This window comes from Nyctibius grandis, chromosome 5 (genome assembly GCF_013368605.1).
Source record: "Nyctibius grandis isolate bNycGra1 chromosome 5, bNycGra1.pri, whole genome shotgun sequence".
NCBI lineage: Eukaryota > Metazoa > Chordata > Aves > Nyctibiiformes > Nyctibiidae > Nyctibius > Nyctibius grandis.
Genome location: NC_090662.1, coordinates 76,239,686 through 76,258,365, shown reverse-complemented (window position 1 = coordinate 76,258,365; position 18,680 = coordinate 76,239,686). Strand labels below are relative to the sequence as shown.

At 42.6% G+C, this 18,680-nt stretch overlaps 1 protein-coding gene across 2 annotated transcripts in view; it reads left to right on the top strand.

Moving 5' to 3' along the window:
* The window catches only part of CCND2 (cyclin D2), a 35,554-nt gene extending 26,738 nt beyond the window's left edge, over positions 1 to 8,816 (top strand). Inside the window, exon 6 of one of the 2 annotated variants that reach the window (XM_068401251.1) lies at positions 7,516 to 8,816. In XM_068401251.1, coding sequence (XP_068257352.1) covers positions 7,516 to 7,671 — 156 coding nt within the window. In that variant the 3' untranslated portion in view covers positions 7,672 to 8,816. Of the gene's footprint in view, positions 1 to 7,244; positions 7,291 to 7,515 lie in introns of those variants that run through there. The other variant, XM_068401252.1, reaches the window with a different exon arrangement.
* Positions 8,817 to 18,680: the final 9,864 nt, after the last annotated feature.

The following is an 18,680-nucleotide window of genomic DNA, read 5'->3' as shown; positions in this document are numbered from 1 at the left end:
TCATCACTTCCACATGGCATGCCTCCCTGCCTGCTACAATCAATGAGTGGCACAGCTGTGGCGGTTGCTGGCACAAGGAGCTCAGGGTCTGGCAGACCTGGGTGTTAAGTGACCAGTATGGATCCAGGGGTGCGCTGTCATTTCTCAGCCCTGACTGGCTGTGAAATGAATCTTGTGGTTTGAATGTCTTAGAGTGGTTGTCTGGTTGTCATCACAGGAGTAGGTGCCATAAATACACAGCCGCAGTCCCCTTGCGGTCACAGAAGCTCTGGATTAATTCAAAATGGGGAAAGAGAAAAAAGATGTGTGGCTGAAGCAGTTTACCTTATTGTGATAGCCCTCCACTATCAGCATTTCAGAGGAATGATCTTTTTCTTTGTGGAGAAGGTGGTGTACTGCTACTCAGTTGCTGTGGGATCTGATGCAGAGACCATTGTCATCCGAAAGGTACAGTCAGTCAGCTTCAGTTTGGATGGGGTGCCAAGGAAGACTTGAAAATGGCTAGATCCAGTCTATGGCAGAAACCCAGCCTGAGTTACTAGAATAGTTATAAAATGTCTTCTTAATACCCTCCCCTTTTTTTTTTTCCTTTTTTTTTTTAATTTGTCAAACTGGTCATAGTCTTACAAGATGGAGAGGATGCCTTGCGTCTGTTGAACTCAGTAAAGCTGGGGAATGGGCTGCTTAGGTCACGATGAGGTAGTCCTGGAGCTGGGAACAGTCAGGACTGAAAATCCCAGTGATGACCAGTGCAAAGTGAGAGCCTGTTGGTTGAGTGGGATGCATCCCCCAATAGCTTGCCAATGGCATTTTCATAACAGCATTATCAACATCAGTTTAAAACTGGAAGCTGGGGGCCACTATAGGGCATATATGTTATAGAGGTATTGAGAAGTTCAAGAAAATTAGTTATGTCTAATATTCGGCAGGATTTTTCCTAGTGCTTGTGCTTTCTTTCAAGGTTGTCATTCATGGAAATTGAAATCCTCAATCATAATTGACTTGAATAAGTAGATCCTGCCATAGGCCTGCTGAGTCCTGCTTCCAGTCATTTCCACTGCCAGCATTTCCATCACAGCCACAAGGGTACTCCTCATCAGACACAGAAAAGCATTTCTTTTCCTCCACATGCTTTTCAGATCTGCTAGTAAAATCACCCAGGGATGAAAAAGTTTCAGAAAAAAAAAGAAAGCTAAAAGTTAATTGCCTTTTCAGTTCTGTACATGCTGAAGTAAAAATAAAACTATGGAATGGAAAGTACCTGAACTATTTTAATCATTAAAACTACTAGACCATATAGAAGAATGGGGAAGTTGATCCATGTGACACACACTTTAAAAACCTTTTTATAAAAACAACAAAGGCAACCCTACAATATTCTGAAGGAATGGCCCAATTGCTGTATTGCAAAATCTAGGGCCAATACTTCAGTGCATTATAGTATTCTTTCAAGGAAGATTTGCTGAAAATAGTGCAACTCGTATTTTTTTTCTTTGATATGGTTTTTAAAGCTTTAATTTTTTCTTGTCAGTGCTATCTAGAGCTGGCAAAATGACAGTCCACCAGTAAAATATGTACACGTGCAGCAAATCCACATGAAACTTGGAGGGGTTAAAAACACTGAATCACGGGAAAGCCAGGCTAATTGTCCTGATAGGGTTTTTGTATTTTTTGTATTGTGCCCCTTAACTTCGGATTGACAGAAAGTTCCAGTGAAGCAAACAGAAGTGGTAGCCCCATCTATAAAATAAGCCACTTGCTGTATCACGCTATGACAATTGGGCTGATAAGATACTCATAATAAATTCATTTTTTTTCCCCTTTAACCCATGAGATTACCATCCAGCTGGTGTACTTCGTATGTCTTAAAGCCAATTGCAGATTGAGACAGTGGTTCAACTGCACAGCAGATGTGGTTTTAGGATTTTTCATATAAGAGTAGAAGCACTTTGCTCACATGTCACATTGGCCAGTTGTAAACTTCTTCTGCCAATTCCAGTTTATAAAAAAAGCCATTGACAGGTTTAGTTGGCATCTCACCTGGCACAAAACACGTTGCTCAAATCTGTCTGCGCCACTCTGACGTTGTGCTGTGCCACATATCACCCGTTGTTCCGCAGCTACCATGGAGTAAAAACCCATCCTGTGACCTGAATACCTCAGCAGAAGCGGTGGTGTGGGCCTGTCTGTGATCTTCAGCAAACCAGGGTGGTCAGCTGACGAGTTAGTGCACAGAGCCAGGATTAATCATTGCACAGCCACGGCCTCAAGTGGATGCGTTTGTTGCATCTCCATCATCAGTACTGGAGAGTTTGGGCTGCATCTGCTGGTGTGTTCCAGGTCGTTTTGCTGCATGACTGAGGTTCACTCAGGAATCTGGTATTTGTGTTTTGTTTTTTTTTTTTTTTTAATAGAGTTTGATTGTAGAACTTGATAACCTGCAAAATAAAAGTTTTGCCATTTTTGGTTTGTGCTGGCCAGGCAATTTCAGCTCCCGGATGGATGCTTCATAGACAAGACTAATTAAACAGAATATATTACTCAGATTAATAAAAACCTGAGTTTTAGTATGCAAATAGCAACATTTTTTTTTGAAGCTATTTCATGCTGAATGCAACATGCTGGTCATTTTACCATAGTTTTCTTTGTTTTAAGGAATTCAGGGGTACATTATTTTAAGTTCAAAACCTAAGTGTAGACCAGAGCTAAGACATGACAGGTTAAATACATCAGTGGCTTGCGGACCCCTGCATGAAATAAAATCCATGCAAACTGTGACAATTCCAGTCTGGGCCCTTTCGTTGGTTTTCTGTACAAAATGAAGACATCAGAAATGACCCATTTCTCTATAGGATTACCTAGAGAGATTGTAGCCTCTTCATACATTAAAAGGAGCATCATATTGACCATCAGAAGTTTTTGTAATAACAGTGTAAATGATCATGTATAAGGGTGTTTAGAAACAGACTAAGTTGGCTCCAAATGCTGAAGCCTTATGTTCTGTGTGTCACCACCCTTCCTTCCCCAAGCCTGGCTGCAAGGAAATTGCCTCATTAAACTCTCCAGTCTGAAGCTGCTTGTAAAAAATCTGGCTTATTCTTAGAAGGTCGTACTATTTTGAAATTGTGCACCACTGTGCTTTAGAAGAAGAGATTCTTACACCAAAAAAAAGAAGTGCATTATGAGTGTAGTCTCTTACAAGAGTCTCCAAACTGGTGCCCTTGCTCTTTCTTCTATTTGAAAGTGCCTTCACCCTTGAAGTGACTTGTTGCCATTGCCCTCTCACAAACAGGTGAATGCTTCCTAAAACCTGCCCAAGCTAATAACGGGGGATTTTCTTTATCTGAGTTTCTGATAGCTTTTGCCAGATAGGTACTTAGGAAGAAAGGCCGAGGAATTTGTCCAGCTTTCATCATTACACAAACAATTCCAGTATTCGGAAATCACTAAAGCCCCCAATAATACAAGAGCAAGCCCCAGCTATAAAAAAAACATTTACCTGATTAAACAAAAGTACATATTCTTACCTTAAAACAGTTAGTTTTGCCAGCAGCAGCAGCAAAGTGGTGACAGAGAAGCCCTTCTCCTTCCTTACCTTTTGCTAAAAGGAAAGGAAGAACTCCATGAGGTGAGGCGTGCTGAAATCTTGCTTATCTCTGCTGGATCTCATCACCAAAAAATCCACTGTGCTCACATTTTATTGCATCTTCAAAGGCATTTGCCTCGGTCTCTCACTTCCGAGGCTTCCTGCTGCACTCCAAGTAAGTTAATACTAAAGCTTCCTTCTCTTCAGGAGCAGGAGCCCAGCAGACGGCAGTCCCCGGCCGATGGTAGCGCAAGCAGGGACGGGCAGCTGCCCCGTGCTCTGCCTGCCAGGCAGCTCTGGGAGGCCTGGGTTTGGGTGTACCCTCCTCCATCAAACCCCAGCTATAATGAAGCTGATGCATGAACCATGTGTTTGGTAACTCTGCGTTTTTTTGGTGGCCCTCCTGCTGGCACAGTTGCCACATGAGGAGCTTTGCAGCGTGGGGTGGTGGGAGAGGCAGCGGGCACTGGTGTGGGATGGAGACGGGGATGCAGCCCAATGTGGGTCTGCCCAGGGCCACAGCGCGGGTGCTGGGACAAGCTGGTGTCCTGTCTCGGGCCGGGGAAGCAGTCACCAGACACACCAAGACCAGCATTTTCCAACACAGCCTTCCTGCCGTTTTCTTGAGTGGTAATTTCTTTAGTATGCCAATAATATCTGCATCCCACTGAGCTGACTTGACATTTCAGGTGCTCCATGGTTCTGAGCCCCAGGGTTATTAGCTGTTTGCAAATGATGGTGATTAGGCACTGGCTGTGGCAATGCAGTGGTGGTGCCCATGAGATACCTCTGATCTTCCAAGAGCATCATTCCTGCTCACAGTGTTGGGATGAGTTACAGGAGTGAGGGAAATCAGGGCTCAACCCAGAGGCAGCTGCAAAGAGCTTGGGGGCGATCTCTGCAATACATGTAATGTAGGAGTTGTTCCAGTGTACGGGCAAGGACTGGTACCACCAAGAGCAGGCTGCAGCACTCCCTTGCTGTACTGTGGGCTACACTTGTGCCTGCTGAAGCTCAGGAGCAGAGTACAGTGCTCTGTGAGATGAGGAGCCTACAGCCAGTCACCTGAATGCAGTGTTCAGTGCTCCCCAGGCCATCTTGAACAAACCTTCCATGTCACAGCTTCCCAGCTTAGGCATCATGCTTAATTTGTATTCTGACCCCACAACAGTGGTGTAGCACATTTTGCCTATAACCTGGTTTCCAGAGGATGGAAGCGTGGGTGCCTGGGCTGACAGGTAACTCCTGTGCACCCCTGCAAAGGACCCTCCTATGCTCAGCCGAGCCTAGATGCAAACAGCGATGGTGGTTGCCTTCCTCCAAAGCACAGACCTCCTCGACCATAAGGGCTCTGAATGAATGCAATATGCAGTTTTTGGAGCCATGTATCTTGGCTAACCTTGGGCTGCATTTCTTGGGGGTATCAAGGTATCTGACCCACCCCCTATGTGCCATGCTGAATTCTAATTATACTTAATCTTCTGAAAAAAAACACAACAATTGGAAACTTTGGTTAAGAGCCAGCTAATGTTGGTAAAATTACCTGCTTTCTTTAACCCTTTCCTTGGACATAGCAGCATTTTTTTTTGTTGTGGTTTCTCCCCTTCCATAAAAAAGCCAGCCTGAGGCAGAGGGCAAAGTGTGGGAAAGTTTAGCTCCAGTGACTGAGACTTGGGAAAGTTGCTAGCTGTGAGAAGCATTGCTTACAGTGGAGCTGCATTGAGGTGGGGTAGGTAAGGTATGGCTGCAAGCCAGCTAACGTGACCACAGCTCCTTTTTCAGGGGCAGTCCCACAGTCCCTGGCTCTCAGGACAAAAGGCAAACACGGGGAAGGCTCGGTCTGCCCGCCGCACGCACACGATGTTGCAGCAGAGGCTTTTCGTGTCACCGTGCCCTGTACTCTGTTTCACTGTGGTGTTACCACGCTGAGGGAACAAACTCCTGAATCAGATTGCACACAGGCAGCCCAGATACTCAGGAGATTTTCGATGACATCTTACTCTGGCTTTAGCTGGTGTGATCCACGTCACTGAATATTTTTGTCTCTAATACAGCCAGCATCCCACCCAATGCCCTTTTCCTGTGTCAGTTTGAAAAGCCGTCCCTCAAGGCATCCCTTTGGCAGATACACCTTCAGAGAAAGGTTGTGGTGCTTCATTACATTAAGCAGGACAGTTCCACGACAAGGAGAGGACATGATTTTGCAGCTAGCAGCTGCTGGCTCATAGCCAAGAAAAATGGGTGTTCATGACCCACCAGAGCTAATTGTGCCCATCACGAACATAAATGTCGTCAGCGGAACAGATACTCTGCATTTGATGTGTTTTCCCAGTCTGGCTAGGATGACAAATTAAACCTCTGTACATGAATATTTCAGACGCTCCTGGGTAACCTGGTATTATGTGGAGAAGGCGGGTGCTGTTGTCAGAGCCCAGCTTCCCCGCGTTGCAGTCACATCCCATACTGGGTTCCTGGGCTGACACAAGCGCCCGTGGGACCCTGTGGAGGTCAGTGCCCAGTTCTGTTCTTCAGCTTCCCCTGCCTGAAAGTGGGAATGGTGATACCAGGTCTCACCACTCCTGCCAGATGCTCGTACGCCAACCGAGGCTTCAGTGAGTTTACAGTATCAGTACCTTTTCCAGTGTTGTAGAAGGACTCCTCAGGGCTGCTTTTAGAAAAACCCATTTATTGTATCACCACCTGCCCACCTACAGTGTCGTATTGTTACTCTCACAGTCCCAGCACGCTGCACCTAATTAGCATTGTGTTTGTACAGCCATGGCTTGAGTTTTATTTTTCAGTTTCTGCTATAACCACGTGTTTGTCAATGTTTTCTCACACTTTTTTTTAAATAACCGTATTATTTGGTCTTCCAACATATTATCAAGAATGTGGAACATCCTGTAATATTTTAGTGTCGTCGTCTTCGTTGCTGTGTCTGGTTTAAGTGTGGTGAATGCTTCGCATTTAATTGTTTATTTATACTTTATGTTTATTGCAGGATTCCTAATGTACAGGGCTCCCAAATTTGTGTTGCTGTGCTGTATCATGCTCTTTCTCCAAGTGTTACGTAGTATAATTTGTAATGGTCTCTGAGGCTTGGTTGTGCATTTTTGACTTACATTTTTTTCTAGTAGCTGTCCTTGCTTTAATGTCTTCTGTGAATTATTGCCAATAACTGTTCTTGGGGCTGTTAAAATAGTCCTGGTCTCAGAGTGAAGTTGTGGGAACATACTCTACACCTCCTCCTCCTCCTCTGCTGCTGAAATTACTTTTCTTCTCTGGAATGTGCTGAGAGAATGATAACATGGATGCATGTTTGGGGCTGTGTTGTTCATTCCCCTTGTGTGAATTTTCACTGATAAACAGATCCTTCTTTTGCCTTTGCCTTGGGGACCCAAATGTGTGACTGATAAAGAGTCAGCAACAGAGCACTGCACTTTTTCAGGGACCTCAAAACTTCCCCTTCACCTTGGTTTACCATCAATTTGCTTGTTGGTAAAACTGAAGTGCCTCTGTCTGTGTGACGTTGGTGTAGCACATGTTGGTTATTTCAGGAGAAAAAGGCAGCTTTTTTGTAGTGAAGACCCACCCAAGTCACTTAACCCTGCACAGGAGAATGCAAAAATTCATATACCCTACCCTTCATTTTTTGCAGCACTTGGGTTCCTGCTCAAGAAGGCCACACAAATGAGCAAGAACAGGTAAAATATTAAGATTTGGAAAGTCTAATAAATATGGCATTAGCATTGTTTAACCCAGGGAGTTTGTACATAGTGATTACCTGTGAGAATTCAAGGTCATTTTCTGTCACAGCAGATGCTCCTTGGGAATAACATATCGATGCTCTTTCAACTTCTACTAGATCAGTAAGGAAAAAAAAACCTATCTGTCTCCACTAACAGATCGATTTGCTTTCTGTCCTCTAGGACTGCCTTAAAGCTTGTCAAGAACAGATCGAGGCGGTGCTAGTAAACAGCCTTAGGCAAGTCCAGCAGCAGCAACAGCAAAGCAATCCTTCTAAGACGGTGGACGAACTGGACCAGGCCAGCACTCCCACAGATGTGAGAGATATCAACCTGTGAGGACGTCGGCACAGAAAGTCACGCTTGCTCCCCCCAGTCCTTTTATTTTTGTTATTATTTTTAGAGTGAAATCTTTTTTTTTTTTTTTTTTTAATCTGCTCCCACATAGAACGTATTTAAAGCTCTTTTAGGTAAAAAAAAAAAATTCAAAAACTGAATAATGAAAAAAAAAGCATTTGGTGCCTGTGATGTTCTACAGAAGGGAATCCCACAATATATTTGGTAATTGCTATTTGATTATGTATCAGTGATATTAAATGCTTATAAAAGCATACAAAGTAGCTAGATAAATGTAAGCCTGCGTTTGTGGGAACGAAGTAGAGTATACTTGTCTGTGTATTATGACCTAGTGCATACACCCCTTTTTTAGATTTAAGAAAGGAATCGTGTGTGCGATTTTATGGCTTGACTAGATTGCAAAGCAATAGAATAAGGGGTTTAGGGCAAAGTGGGAAAAGATCCCTGAAGCTATTGAACCATTTTGAATGCAGAAGAGATTTGCTGATCTGTCACCTCTGTTATTAGTCAGAAGTGTTTGTTGGATCTCTGTATGTTAGTTTTGTTTACTCTTGCTGTCTGTGGTAGCTGCTACCTAAGAAAGAAGATGCTTTATTTTGCCAGTCGGAAGAGCAGGTGGGTTTTTTTTGTTTGTTTGTTTGTTTGTTTGTTTTCAAATTCCCCTCTCCCCTCTTGACTTTTCCTACTTTTCCTTCAGAAATGGTTCATTCTAAACATAGCAGCATCTTTGGCATAAGGGCAATCCCATTTCCCCAACTGTGGGCCAAGCCAAAGTTACCGAGCGTTCACATTACATGGGGGAAATGCACCAATTGATTATGACCAGTCAGCTAATCAGACCGCCTCCGACCTTTGGATTGCAAGATGCGGTGGATCATCTGTGAAAAGCATTATATTCCTTTACAGCGCTAATGCTTCACATCAGTGTTAACTTTTGGCAGCTCCTTAGCTTGGCCGTAAAGACATTTAAATGATGTTCTGTCCATCTTCCTTTTTAACATATCCTCAGTGTGTTAAAGAAGATGAGATTTGGTTTGATCCCTCTTCTACCTACCCATCTTCCCCCACCACCCCCGCACACTTTTTCAGCATTTCATTAACTTTCTTGATCCACAGTGAGCGTTTTTGTAAACCATTTCATTCGAAAAGCACTTTGAAAATGTTCCTAAGGGATTAAATGAGATGGTTTATGACAATTTTGTCGAGGAAAAAAAAAGAAAGCAAAAAAAAAGAAAAAAAAAAGAAAAAGTCACAAAAGCAAAGCATATAGCTTTTTATAGTCAATATTTTCCAGTATCTGGTGTACTTGGTTAGTTGCGGTGTTGCTGGGAATACCAACACCTGCTTCAGATGACATTCCTGTCATGACATTCCGGATAAAAGCCTGATGATTTGTATTGTTCAGTGTCACAGAAGGATCTTAATACCACCTGCATGCTTATCTATGGACAACGAAAGAAAATTGCTGGTGCAAAAGACACGAGTGGTAAACATCAAGGTGTGTGACTTGGAGTTTTATTACAAAGGTGTATTCAGTGTACTTGAATTTATTTTTCTGCTCCATCTGTAACGAAGAGGCATTTAGATGGTAAAGGAGTTGGAGCAACTTTTTTTTTTTTTTGCACAATTGTATTAACAGTTTGCAAATATACAGTATGAAGCTGTTGGTTGAAATGTTTGCATTTTTAAGACAAAAATCCAGAAAGAACATGCTACTTCGAAGAATATTATATGAATGGACTCAGATGTATTTGGCTAGATGAGGGTAGGAAATGGAGTAAGATTCTAAGGTTTTGTTGTTTTTTTTTGGTTTTTGGGGGTTTTTTGGTTTTGTTTTTTTTTTTTTTTGCGCTGCTAAGAAGCTATGATTTGTTTCATTCTTATTCACATTAACAGTACTTAGCTGTATTGTTTCACTGAGTGTGCTGCTATTTTATAAACATTTTTATAATATATTATTTTACTGCTTAAATTTCAAATCCTGAAGTAGATGGTTAAGTGGAGATATGATGAGTTCTTTGATTTACTGGAAATGCCCTGTACAGGTTTTTTTTTTCCTAATAGCGTGTTCATGATTATTTTTTTTATTTTATTTTATTTTTTCCTTCTTTCTTCTTTTTTTTTTTTCCTTCCTTCCTGATCACATCCTGCAAAGACGGTATACTTACCTCAGGTTTACTGGACAAAACAGAAATGGTTCCCATTTTCACAATACCTCACAACGTGACAGTTTGGTTTCTCCTCGGGGCCCGCACTCTGGCCGTGCCGGGGAGAGGTTGCAGGCAGCCGGGGCGCTGGCTCCCTTCTGGTCTTCGGTATCCTTTTCATAGTGGAAAAAATGCATTGACTCTCTGCTGGCGGCTTTGCCAGAGCAGGTCTGTGTTTCCCAAAACCCGGTGGTGGGGACAGCCTTGTTCTCACCGCCATCACCTCCTGCCTTGATGTTCCACGTTGGGAGCACCTGCAGTTCAGCGACGGTGTCTTTCCTGGAGGAAAAAAAAATAGTTAATTTTGTGGAAGCAAGACTCCGGAGCCACACGCAGTGTATATATGACAGATCAGACCATTCCCTGACAGCCCTCCTATGATAGCAAACGTGGCTTCACGGGGAGACATGCCAGAGGGTCCCCAGGTGGTGGGATGCCCTCTCCACATGCTGGGCGGCAGCGTGGCTGCCTGCAGTGAGCACAGGCACAGCGTCCATCGCATCTGCCTGGTTTGCTCCCCTCCGTGCTGCAGGTCGAGTGCAGGCGGGAGTAGTATTTAGGGTGCCTGCCTCTGCTCTTCGTCCCACCTCCTGCAGCGCCCCAGTCCCACGCAGGGATCCCCTCCTGCAGTATCACCCCCCCAGAGCTTTGCAGCGCTGATGGGGAAGGGGGGTGAGGTCCGCCACCGAGGTCAGCTCCTCGTGTGGCGGTCGGAGGGGCGCGGAGGGGCGAGGAGCAGGCATGGGAGTTGCAGTGTCATTCGGTAGCCCCAGTCCCTCGCGGCATCCCAGGAGGTCTGCCCGGTTGGCTGCTGGGGTGAAGAGTGTCCTCGGCTGCAGTGATGTAATCAAAAAATGCCAGCCATCTGGTTACACCCAGAAGCATACTGTATTTGAAGTCTGGAAAGCCTTCCAGAACTTAAGCATTTTTCACAGGAGCATTCAAAACTAAAATACTGGAGAGTACTCCTTTAGATGTTAAAAAAATGAATACTACTGTTGAAAATGAGGTGTGAGATTTTTTTCCTTGAATTGCAGAAATCATAAACCTTCCTATTGATTAACTGAAAAAAACACGTTGCTGATTATGCTTTCACAAGTGCCAAAGGATTGGCACATTGCTAAAAGCGTTTCTCAGCTTCCTATTGATGGTACTTTGATGATCTTCTCCTCTCTCCCATTACTGTAGTGTAGGAGCATCTTGTAATCAATTTTGTAGTCCCAACATGCTTGTGAAAGAGAAAAATACTATTAAACCCATTTTAATATCGATGATTTCTGCTTGAATAATCAGATGGCTCTTAATTACTCAACAAACCACCTGGCCACTGGATTTTTTCCACTATGTTTATTACCATGTTCTCATGTACCTCAGAAATCACTCTTGGTTGCACAGTTTCTGTTCTCAGACTTTTTTTTTTTTGTGTGTTTTTTGCTTTATCAAGTGTGATGCCATATCAAGTCAACGTTATTCTCTCACAACGTGCTCTTTTAAGAGGTGTGGATCTTTATACGGTCAGGGGATGCTAGAAAGTGCAGTAGTAGACATTATCAGTGTAAACAAAAGTATTTAGAAAGTATGCGAGATTGTTTTTGATGGATAAGACTCTGATACAGTGTAGTCTTGATTACCTTTTAAAAGGTCGTCTTTGTTCAGTGTTGTCATTTTTACTAATAACCTGTTGTTTTGGCTAGTTTAAAGATGGTTCTAAGAAAAGTGGTTTGGCGGGATTAGGTATGCTGTATGGACAATAAACTCACCTTGACCTAAATTTGCCTATCTTGGTTTTATTCATGCAGTGTGAAGGTAGTGCAAAAGGAGACGTGATTCTAAAGCCTCTTACCTAGGTAGAAGGTGTTAGCAGGCATATAAAATGTGAACTATTGAATGCTGCAGTCGCAGAACAAGTTTTCCTCTAAAACAGCTTGTTGTCTACTGGATAGGCAAATTCTGGCATGTTTCTTCTGTGACAAGGTCCCGTGAGATTTAAGGAGAGCAAAGTCCTAAAAACAGTAAGTTGCTGGATTAAAACACTTTGGAGATTAAATTGAGCTGGTGGAAAAGTCCTCTTAAGTACACAGAGTGCACACTTTTGCAACTAACTGAAATATTATTTAAGCCTCCACTCAGTTACTTGTTGCATTTAAAGGGTACTGCAAAAAGTCTGTTGTTTTTCTATCAGCTTTGGGCAAACTGTGAGTAAAAGGAGGGGGCTTTGTGGTGAAGCCAGAGGGAAGGAAGGAGCCTCCATGCGCCAGGTCTCCTTCCTCAGCCTGTGCCCAGGAGGCAGGATGCTCACCCTCGCCCTCTTCCATGTCCCCTGCTCATGGATGCTTGCTGTGAAGTGACCAGCCTCCCATGTGGACATGCTTGGCCTGACCTCAGTGTCTCGCCTCCACTGCCATCCAGTTGCAGTCCTCTACTGAGTTTCAGGCCTTTAGGCACCCCTGGGGAGAGAGAATGAAGAGGTATTTGGGCAGACACACTGGGGAAAAAGTAACACCATCATAAAATGAATAATGCAGCCAAAAACACAGAAGAGAAATAAAAGCAAAAAAAAAAAAAGGAAAAAAAAAACCAAGATGTAATGAACAGAGAGAAGGAAAAATACTCAAAAGGAAAAACACATGTTGCTAAAATGGAGAAACATACGAGCAAAAAGAAGTAGATACGAACAAATAGGAAAAAAATCAAGGATGGGATAGGAGATATGAACTAAATCATGAGGTTGTGAGTCAGGAGATACAGACTTTTCTAGTCATAATCACACAAACCTGGGAGCTGTGGCTTTAGGCAGTCTCTCAAAGGCAAAGTCTCTCCCTGCAAAGTGACTTGTGAGCCTCATATTTCACAGTTTGTTTGCACCAAAGGTGGAGATTTTAAAGCATGACAAGTTCTCGTGTTCCTCTGGCTACCATTTAACATGACCAGCAATCTGCAGCATTTCGTAGCATTTGGAGCCTATGAAGAACTGGAACTTGTGAGGGTTGTTCTTACACCTTCCATTTGTGGTTTAAAGCTCAAAGGCGTGCTCTCCAGCCTAATTTCAGGTTTCAGGTCATTAATTCCTTTCCCACTACAGTGGCACCAATAGTCCTCCTGGAACTGCAGGGATGTGCTCTGCAGCTTTGTGTTTTAAGAGGTTTTACTGAATCTAGATTTAGCAGAAAAGAGATTTTCTGTTGTCATCTAAGTAAATACATGTTTTCAGAAATAGTGGATATAGGGCACAGAAGCTAAAATTGAAACTAATTGGACAACAGCCTGTTCCCTTCCTTTAAAGAAAGCTGGCTGAATGCTGAGAAGCCACATACAATAGGGTTAAGTTCCATTATTATGTGGCCTGTGAAACTGTTCTGTATTGTTGTCTTTTTACCATCTGCAAACAATTTCTGCCCATCATGATCCTATACTTTACATAAGGACAGCCTGAGGATTTTAAGGAGGGACAACATAGCAAAACCATGCTTTAAAACAACTGCATGCTGGACTGACTTGTGTGTTCAAGAAAACTGCGGAGGCAAAGAGAAGAAAGCTTTAGCATTGAGATTTCAGAAGAGAAAAACACCACACAATCGCTCGGTGTTTCCCATCTCAGTATACGAGTTAGATTATGTTTTATTTTATATTTCCCCAAAACTTTCTGTAGGGACTAGAAATGCAATTTATCTTTCTAAGCTGGGAATTTTCCTTTGTGTTTCAAGTAAGGCATCCTTAATGCTTGTTTCAGGAGTTTTTTCAAAAACACTTCCACTGCAATTGCTGTATTTTTCAATTTTTCTATGAACTATGTAGCCACTCTTCATTCTGTGCTGCTGTAAATAAGCAAAAAGCCCTACAGATCTAATGCAACCAGCACAAGCAGAATGAAATTCTGTCCCTGCTGAAGACAGTGGGAGCTCCACTGTTGACTTCCAATAGGTTTAGTAATTTTCTCACCAACGCCTGTTCATTCTTGCCTCATACTGTAAATTACCAGTTACATCAATAAATGCGAAGCTGATGCAAAGGCAGGTAGCATTTCTGGTAAGTCTGGCCAAGTCACTTCCTTCTTTTCAGCAGGAAAAGTTGGGATTTAGCTGCCAAGGGGTATGAGAGGTGTGGAGTCTGTCTTTCTCAATATGGTGTTAACGCTTGAGCATTACATCAGTGCCTTATCCTATTAAAATCAGCACACGGGACTCCCTAGGTCACTGAACTCACTGTCTGCGGTCAAAGCCCATCAGTCATCCATACTCTGCCTGGAAGGATGCACAGGAGGATGCATAAACGATGAGCATTTTCAAACATACTGTAACGCAAACATCCCACGGCTAAAGAGCGAGAGAGGCGAAGGGCACCTCACACGCACTATCAAACACACGGACTGCTTAATGGCAATGTAGATAAGGTAGAAAAGGTGTATTTTAATGTTTTCACGGCGAAGAAACAGGCCAGGAAAAGAGTATGCATTTGCTCATGCAGGCGACTATCGCTGATAACACTTTCACACCCTTCTGCGGTCACTTTCAGGCACAGAGTAGTTGCATTCAGTTTTTAAAGAATTGTGTTAGAGCCTTCTCTGTGCTGTTTGCAAATCAAAGCCAGCCAGCTGGCACAAAGGGAAACAGGCTATGCTCTACTTCTTTGCCCCCCACAGCACACTGAATCATTTCTCCCAATTAAGGGAAAGTTTATTTTAAAAAAGACTTTGGGGATCCCTTTAGATCTTTGGAGAAAGCTGGCTGTACCACGGTTACTTTGTACCTCATTGAAATATTAAAAAAACCCTACACTATTTCATTTTCCTTACTATAATGTTGTATTTAAAGGGGTTCTAAAAGGTGATTTGCATTTCAGCTGTGTGCAGCCGCAGGAGCGCAGGTACCACAATATTTTTACACCAAAAAGAGTGCGTGGCAGCTCATGATACTGCTGATGCTGCCAGGGGACAAGTGAAAATTGTGGGGGTCTTAGTACGGACACTTGTCAGGGAGAACATCAGGCCAGCGCTCGGCATGGGCTTCAGGTGCACCGAGGGGAAGGGCATCCCTCCGTAGCGGATACGTTAAATTGAGACCTGTTAGGCTTACAAGCTGAGTAAAGCTGACGTATTTACATTTAGGTATGAGCATCTTATGCAATATGTCTGCATGAGGGCCTGCTCTGAGTTCTGCTGCAGCCTGCTAGGGAGAGAGAAAGGAGCTGGTGCAAAGCACAGTAAGAAAATAAAAGGAAAATAAAAAGAGGAAAATGCCTGTCTCCTTAAATGTCTGTCCTTCTGTGGACATGATGTGGTGATATTCCTGTCTTGCTATTGAGTTTTCTCTAAAAATAAACTGGGATGTTATTTGAGCTCTTCCAAAATGTAACATGCAGAAACTACAAGAAGAATTAGGACAGAGCGGTGAAGGAGAGAGAGAAAGGTCAGCAGACTGGCCACGTTTGGGGCTGCGGCTCCTCAGATTACTTGGTAATGCTTCTTAGAGAAAAAATTCTGGTTTGCCTGGTGGGAGACTAGCAAGCATCCCTGAAGAGCAATAGACTGACCTTTTCGATGACCAGGGTTTTCAGAACTTGAACAAAACTGTGAGAGGGACATAACTGGCTGGAGGATGAGGAATGAATTCAGGATTGTTACCCAGCACCCCTGAACAAACATGTCTCTCAATTTTTCCAGTTTCCTCAAGTTCAACCTCTTTGCTTCTCCAAAGAAGTTTTTTATTTCAATTTCTTTGGATTTGCTACTTACACACGACAAAGTATTGATCTTTCTGGAGTGCCCTGTTGGTATTATTTAGTTTCCCAAGTTTAGGTATTAAGGCTCAGCCTAACGTTATAGAAATTTGCAACAGGAATGCATAGAATTTGAACGTGATTCTCCATGATGGACCACCAGAGCAATAGATTACATATGTCATCTAAGCAAAGCGCAAAGCTTGTTGAATGGGAACTGACTAAAATTGGACCGTAAAACTCGAGGGTGCAGACTGCAGGAGGACCACTAGATGACGGTAACGTAACTCCTACAGCTGCAGCTATTCCTGGAGCATCTCCAGGAGCTGCCTGGGGTTTCCTAGCCTTCTGGAAAGTAAAATGTTTCACTGAACCTTGTCACTTCTCCCACAGCTCACCTGAATGCCTTCATCAACCATAAAGCCTGCAGTTGTGACTTGAACTTTTACACTTGGTGGTTTGGGCAAATGGGTCTCAAGTGCTGCTGCAGAAGCATGGAAGGGCTTCTGTGCAGTGGGACAGTCGCAAGGGGCTGGCTCTGCTTCCTGTTTGCAGCCAGAATATCACACTGAAAACCATCTTAAAAATAATTAAACACTTTCGTGAAGTTCCTTTTCCATGAAAGCAATTGCTGTAGTTGCTGCAAAGATATTGCACAACTGTGTTCTCCAGCCTGTCCAGTTTGAGAACTGGACATAGCGCAACTTCTGTGCTTGGATTTAATAAAGTTATGAATTTCTTTGTGCCAGCACATCCTTTAGAGGCATATTATGCAGGGAGAGGAGTCAGGGAGGAAAAAGAGGAATAAATTTCTCCTAGGTTTCTGCTGGGCTGGTGAACTTGCAAGAGCAGGAAGCAAGAACAGATCCTGAATGACAAGTGGGCTGCAGGGAATGTAGCCCAGCTGATGATTTCAGTTTTGTGTTCCTAATTGCCAACTGTTATTTCATGGAGAGTAGATAACTCTCCCTGGCTTGATGATATTGTCTGATGTTAGTGATATGCGATCCATATGATGATGAATTTACTAGAATCGAGTTTAAAATTTTTATCAGAATAAAATTTTCTCATTCAACTATGTTTAATTTCCAGCTCCACAAAAGCTTTTTTTTCCTAAGATGACTTCTTCAAAATACTATTCCTTATCTGGTGAGGAATAGTGCTTGTGCTAGCAGTTGTGCTTTAAAAACATGTTGCTTCAATGGGTCAGTTTAAAAAATAGGCTCATGAAGACAGACGGACGTGATGTGCTACAGCAGATCAGAGAAATCACTGAGGAGGAAGAAATTAAAAGTGAGAATTTTAATGCTCAGGAAAAAATGTGCATATGCTATAAAGATGAAGGAGACAGGAGCAAAGATAAGAGGACTAAACAATGGAAAAGGGAAACACGATCTAGTAGCCAGACCACAAGGCTGTAAGTCAGAAGCTGCACCTTTTTCGAGCTGTTTTCTCACAAACCCAAACCGTGTAACTTCAGACAAAGTCTCTTTAAAACTTTGCCCGAAGGGCTGTCACTTTTGCAAAGGGACCTGCATTAAACCATGAACTTATAAGAATATAGACGCTAACAGTGTTGGCTCACATCTGTTTCTTGTCCTTCTAAAACATGCTTGAAACACAGCTGGGGTCTTATCGTCATAGCAAAACACAGTTGTTTTTAATGGTGATACAATAGAAATAGGTCAGAGCTGAGTCATTTGGCACTGGCTCATTTAAAGGCTAGACATGTCACTAGTCTCACCCTTTGAAAATGTCAGTTCTGAAACCTGTGGAGGCAAGGCACTGCAGAAATACAGCGTCATACCACACTGCCAAAGGAAGATAAAAAGGGAACGAAACAGACCCACCATTGCATTAAATGTTTAATTTAGCATGTTTTAAACTGCTATCAAATGAAACAAATTATGTTTTAGTCTTCATTTATGTTTTAGTCTTCATTAAAAATGTGTTTGGTGTTAAAGCACAAACCAGTTTCAAAGTTAGGTCAGATCTCTGGGCAACCCAGAGGAATTTCTCCCATTTTTAGATAGCCTTTATTCCATCCAGTTGTGAAACCCTAAAGGAAATACACTCAGCTATCTGACCAACTAATATTTTGGTTAATCAGATTATCTGTAATCCATAAAACTTTAGCTTCTGATTTGCGGCTGCTTCTTCTGTTACTTTGTCCATTTTACCAGCAGTAATTTCATAATGCTATTATTTAATAATACCAATTGGGTCATTGCTCTCATTGTCTATTAGAAATCACCATTAGCAAAATGATTAAAATATTAATTTTAAATGCTATTTTCTCAGTTTCTGTGTGCTATTAGAGCTCCTTGCATATTTTTATTCACCCTTAAGTGACTTTCCCATTTCTTTCCTTGCTTTTTGCAACCATAAGATACGTATTACCTGTGATTGTATTCTACATCAATAAGAGTAATGATTTGACCAAATGTTTATGGTTAATTTCCTAAAATAGCAACCATTTTGAATCCTTAGTATTTCTGGCCAGCAGGACCTTTCCTGACATGAATGTTGTATTTCTGTGTTCAGGAAAATATCTTCTATGCTGTATCTTTGCAGTTTGCCGAGATGTACGTGTGGTTTTTTTTTCATGAATCTTCAAAAACGGGAAGTGGGGAAGGAACAGCAAAACACATTTCTACTTTTGTAAGACTTTTTTTTTTTTTGCTTTGCTTTTTCACTCTCGCTAGGGAAAGTGAGTCTAAATGTCAAACCCTAGCAACAGAAAGAAGAATCCCCTTACTCACCCAGCAGCTTATGCATAGGCAACAAGTATGAACTACAAAATGCAGATATGCCTTGTATTTCTCTTCCCACAACTGCTGTCAGCTGGCCCAGAAAGAACACTGCTAAGCAGAAGAGAAGACCTGATTTATTGTATCTAGCTCTCAGATGTCAGCTTTACTCCTGAGTTTGAAAACAACCCTGTGATACAGAGTGTGTGTAGGTGGTAGGTTTGCTTTTCTCTCTCCCCCCGACTCCCTTAATTCCTCTCTTTCTTATTTCCCAAGTATGATGGTGGCTGCAGAGCAAAAGTGGCCTCTGTCCAATAAA